Source organism: Wasmannia auropunctata, unplaced genomic scaffold (assembly GCF_000956235.1).
Source record: "Wasmannia auropunctata unplaced genomic scaffold, wasmannia.A_1.0 LD335977.1, whole genome shotgun sequence".
In the NCBI taxonomy this organism is placed as follows: Eukaryota; Metazoa; Arthropoda; class Insecta; order Hymenoptera; family Formicidae; genus Wasmannia; species Wasmannia auropunctata.
This window is the reverse complement of record NW_012026913.1, coordinates 439,779-445,192: the sequence shown is the minus strand read 5'-3', so window position 1 is coordinate 445,192 and position 5,414 is coordinate 439,779. Positions and strand designations below refer to the sequence as shown.

General features: G+C 29.6%; 2 protein-coding genes across 5 annotated transcripts in view; both read right to left on the bottom strand.

Moving 5' to 3' along the window:
* Positions 1–33: 33 nt before the first annotated feature.
* Positions 34–2,482, bottom strand: LOC105454662. Of its 2 annotated transcripts, XM_011697452.1 has the most exons (4): positions 2,392–2,482; positions 2,164–2,310; positions 1,952–2,044; positions 34–1,485 (listed from the first exon to the last, which is right to left on the bottom strand). In XM_011697452.1, exons 3-4 carry the CDS (start codon positions 1,964–1,966, stop codon positions 310–312), a joined length of 1,191 nt encoding a protein of 396 aa, XP_011695754.1. In that variant the 5' UTR covers positions 1,967–2,044; positions 2,164–2,310; positions 2,392–2,482; the 3' UTR covers positions 34–309. The 2 variants fall into 2 exon arrangements, with proteins under 2 accessions (XP_011695754.1, XP_011695753.1); XM_011697451.1 differs by having other exon boundaries at positions 2,164–2,482.
* A 1,272-nt stretch (positions 2,483–3,754) lies between these two features.
* Positions 3,755–5,414, bottom strand: part of LOC105454660 (BTB/POZ and MATH domain-containing protein 5-like) — a 6,415-nt gene continuing 4,755 nt past the window's right edge. Inside the window, exons 4-5 of one of the 3 annotated variants that reach the window (XR_975014.1) lie at positions 4,859–4,988; positions 4,098–4,780 (exon numbers count right to left, since the gene is read on the bottom strand). Coding sequence is in view for 2 of the 3 variants with exons in the window: in XM_011697444.1 (XP_011695746.1) it covers positions 3,903–4,988 (1,086 nt within the window). In the remaining variant the exon portion in view is untranslated. Of the gene's footprint in view, positions 4,989–5,414 lie in introns of all 3 variants that reach the window. The other 2 variants (XM_011697444.1, XM_011697446.1) reach the window with 2 other exon arrangements.

The window sequence follows — 5,414 nt, the reverse complement described above, 5'->3', positions numbered from 1 at the left end:
GTTCAGACGTGTGCTCTTCCGATTATATCTAAAATTGTTAAATATAATTAATGTTTTATTCAGAAGCTCAAATCGTAAATTGTACTTTTAATTTGTATTAATACTTATTTACATAAAAAATACATAAAAATTTCGAAATCGTAATATATTTAAAAAAAAAAGAACATTTTGTTAATTAGAGAAAAATATTTTTCTCAGTTCTGTAAATTTATCCAAGACTGCATTATATAAAAAAAGAGCCGATGTAAAATTAATATCCCAAACAGCACAACATCCAAAAGACGTCCTTTACGTCCTAGAGACTTTTTTTTAGATATGTGTTTTAGGACGTTTTGTGGAGGTATGTGATTTCTCACAGACCTGTATCGAAAAAACATTTGGAGCTTTGGTTTTATGTATTTCACTTTTCTCACTCAATTCCATTATCTTACTTGAATCTTTTTGCGATAGATTTCGAAATTCTTTAGTATTCGTGATTTCTGTTAAATGAAACTTAATAAAAGCTGCCGAATGTGTTTCTAAAAATTTTGCATTAGACGAAAACGCAAATCGTATAAGTTCCACAGCATTTCTAATCGTAATACAATGTAGCAAATAATGTTCACACATTACTTTTAAAGCTGATACATCATACTTATTGGCTATTGTTAACAATTTTTTAAGCATGTCATAATTAACTTGTATTTCTTTTATTGAACCAGTTAAAATAAATAACAAAAGGTATTTAAAAGCTTGTACCTCATTATTTCTCATTAATTCATTTGTCAATTCTATTTCGTCTTCTTTGTATGTAAGACAGATATTCTTAAAGTAGTTACTGTTGGTAGCATACAACATTGTTTTTGGTATAACAAATTGTTCTCCACTTATTATAAATTTGATTGGGTTCTTATTCTCAGGTTCAAACTGGTTAAGTGTTGAGTCTTCAGATTTTACATCTTTTGAATATATTGTTGAGAATGGTAGCAAATTCATATGCATAGATTTACTTATTACTCTTTGACAAATTTCAAACTTGCAGTGTATTTCTAACGCTGTGATGAACTCGTTATAGTTAAGGTTCGAAATTTCTATTAATAATGTCATATCCTTCATATGACCCGAAATCGATTTTGATAAATCGCTATTATAATTGACATTTTTTACAGTAGTAGTACATGAACCGATAAATGCTGTATTAGTACGTATGTAAAGTTGGATCGCCTTTACAAATTTAGATTTAGCATAGCATTCGCTTTCTAGTATAGCATTCGCTTGAATCATGTTTTCACCGTTTTCTGGAAATCGTGGAGAACGTAATATATTTGTAGCTTGAAAAACTAGCCTAAATTTATCGATTTTCCATGAATGCTCAAATGTAATTGATTCTATCTGTGTGCTAGAATAGCTCTTGGTATACGAAGATAAGAATGATGATGCCTGCTTCTTTTCTGAAGACATCTCATTGTCAGCAAAAATATTCTCAACTTGTCTTTTGTCAGAAATCTGGAAATAAGCAACTTACTTACGAATAATGAAAATAATAAAGATCTAATTGTCCGAAAAATCTCTACATCTTTTTTAGTAAAATATATTGAATTTATTTATAATTTTATATATTGTACATTTTGATGTATCTTAATACATATTTTATATTAAGTGAAATTCTTCAAATGCTTTGATATTATACGATATATTAAACAAAGTTATATATCTTGAATTCTGACAAATAGTGAATAAGATGCAGTAGACATTTTACAGTAATAATTTTTAATTGCATTCAAATTACATATGCTAGTAAAAATTAAATTTGATACACCTGGATGTATGTATGAATTTTCTTCGTTATATATGCCTCAAAATATATCGAATTGGCACAAATGCATTGATTCGTTTATACAAAATCCCATGTACTTTCTAACGTTCTAATAACGTATATTCACAAAATTGAGAAAAGATATTAAGAACTTACTTCTTTCCCTTCCATTATATATGTTTCGTTTTTTGTTAGTATCTTGAGAAAAATTTCAAATTCTTTTGAAGAGCTGCGCTGATATTCCACACTCTGTCGAGATAATGATAATATTAGACTAATGCGTGTACAGAATACAAATATTGCATGGAAACCAATGGAATACGTACATCCTTTGTTAACTAGCTGTTATTTATGAAATAATATATTACCTATATGTGAATACAACGATGTCCTCCAACAATGGCAGACAATGCGAATATTGCGAATTCAGCGAATTGCGAAGTAACTGATTACTGATGCAAGAAATGAGGATGCTCACACCTCACACCCCTCACTTCTTCTTTTCTTTATAAGACCTACACCCAGACGGATATGATACGGCCCAATTTCAAACGGCACGATGAGATTTTAAATCGTAGTGAGATACTATACTATACCGCGAAAATTCTAGAAGATTTCAGAATCCCTCGGCCACGGACGTCCAACTCAGCCTGTGGTTCGCGGTCGAATCCTCATTCCTCACATCCCTCACGGTCTCTACCGTGGAAAGAAACAAGGTGAAACATTGCGCATAAAGGCAGTATGGAGGTGGTATGGCTTAAAATTTCGGCCAATCAGTTGTTCCTCACTACATCTTGGGGAAAAGGTTCATTGCCAGTTTATTGCTCCCCACTACTTTTGAACGATTGCGCATCCACCGGAATGGTTCACCTTGTTTCTTTCCACCATGGTCTTTACGAAAAAGAATGCAACCACGCGATCACGTGTCATGCGACCCCATCAAAAAGGAAGTGGAAGGAATATTCAGGATTCAGGACCATAGCACACAAAAGAACTTAAGCAGTAGGACGTAGGTAATAAAAAAATTAAAATGTTGGATTTGCTACTGCTTACGTTTTACCTATAGCCTTCATTCTCGATTGTGATTGGTCGATTTGCTTAAGTTTTTTTTGTGTGCCATGGCTCACACAGTTCATACTTCACACAAAGACAAGCCATCTTTATGTGCGTCAAAGTGTGCGCAACGCCGATATGAGCACGGTTAATTTTTTAGCATCCCTTTGACTTCCTTTTCGACAGGCCTGCGTCCGCACTTCTGACTCTTTTATAGAATGCATTTTTTCCTGCTACATTTCTTATAAACAAGATTCAATAAAAAAAGAACTTTTGAAGTGTTTAGTGATGATTAATATGGATTATACATGTAGATGTATAAATCAGAATAATAAAGAAACTGGTAGAAAAATAAATAAAAAAATATAATTGTATTCACATTTTTTTATCTACATAAATTAAAATATAATTATAAATTCGGTTTTACTTCAATGCATTTTATTGGCGTACAAATTAAGCACAACTATTATAGAAAAACAACTAAATGCGATAGACATTAGAAAAACAAAAATCAATTTTTAATTCATCAAAACATTTCGATCTCTCGTAAAATAAGACAGTTGCTAAAAATCCTGACATTGTGTGTTCACAAGATGATCTAAAGAACAACTGCAATTTTTTCGTTCGATATACTACTAATAAAAATAAATAAAACATTTTTATATTAGTTTGTAAAGATACTTTTTTTACTTTCATTCATTTTCGATCATCTTGTAAACTTTGAGAAAATTATATCTAAAATTGTTAAATATAATTAATAAGTTTCATTCATAGAAGCTCAAATTAATAATAAATAAATTGTACTTTTAATTTGTATTTTTGTACTATTAATACTTATTTGCATATAAAAATTCTTACACAAAAATAAAAAATTATTTATATAAAAATTAAAAATTCTTCCATATAAAAATTTCAAAATTGTAATACATTTGTAGAAAGAAAAAAAAACATGTTTTCATAATTAAATAAATACTTTTGTTATCTTCTCTTAATTTATACCCAAGACTGTAATATTATGTGAACCAAATATTAGCCGATATAAAATTAATATTTGTTAGGCCGATGTTGAAAAAAACTGTGGAGTTTTGGTTTTACGTATTTCACTTTTCTCAATAAATTCCATTATCTTATTTGAATCTTTTTGCGGTAGATTTCGAAATTCTTTAGTATTCACGATTTCAGTTAAATGAAACTTAATGAAAGTTGCCGAATGTGTTTCTAAAAATTTTGCATTAGACGAAAACGCAAGTTGCAAAAGTTCCACGGCATTTTTAATCGTAATACAGCGTAGCAAATAACGTTCACATGTTAATTTTAAACTAGATACATCATACTTATTAGATGCCGCAAGTAATTTTTTAAGCGCGTAATAATCATATGATTCTATTGATTTTGAGCCATTTATAATAAATAATAAAATCTTAAAATTTTGTATTTCATCATGCGTTATTAATTCATTCGCCATATCCTTTTCTTTTCCGTTAAGTGTAAGACAGAGATTCGTAAAGTAGCTACTATTGGTAGCGCACAATAATTTTTTTGATGCAACATATTGTTCGTTTCCTATAATAAATTTAATTGTTTCCTCATTCTTAGACTGAAACTTGCCAGGAGTTAAGTCTTCTGTGCTAGTTGGTAAATTCATATGTATAGTGCTGCTTATTGGTTGAAAAATTTCAAACTTGCAATGTACTTTTAATGTATTATGATAATTAAATTTATAACTTGGGATTTCAATTAATAACGTCATGTCTGATATACGACTCGAAATCGATTTTGTTGATAAAACTGTTTCAGACAGACTACAAGACATTACAGTAGTGGTACATGAGCCAATAAATGCTGTATCAGTGCGTATATAAAATTGTATTGTATTCAATCGCTCGTCAGCTTTACGTAAAATATTTATTTGAATCATATATCGACCTTTTTCTGGAAACGGAGGAGAATATAATGTATTGACGATCGCAAAGTAACGCTTAAATTGATCAATTTTCCATGTATAATTACACGTAGTCAACTCAATTCGTGTTTTAGAAAAGCTCTTGCTGTAGGAAGGTAAAACTGGTGAAGATACCGTCTGTTCCTTTCCTGAAGGCATCTCAATAGAGATATTCTCAACTTCCTTTTTGTCAGAAATCTAGAAATAATCAAATTACTTATGTATTGAACTTTAAACAAATGTCTCAACATCTAATAACATGTATACAGGATGTTATGTCATTTTAATTTCCTTCGACAAATATGTTGAAAAATATGCATGAAAGATGCAGGATAACATTTCAACAAAAATTATTATAGGAAAAAAAAGGGAAACAAGTAAAAGGGGAACAAGTAATGGTATAAAATCAATTTTTGAAAAAAAAAACAAATTTTCATATAAAGATCATCGCCATTGTTTTAAATAAATTTGTACGATTTTTTTATATAATATAAATCTTACTGCGGTCTGTAAATTTTCATCAGATTAAAAAAGATATTTACAATTTTATACGCTATGCATTTTAATGTATATGTGCAGTTTGATGTTTTATATAAATATGATTTTCTAAATGTTTTTCGTATG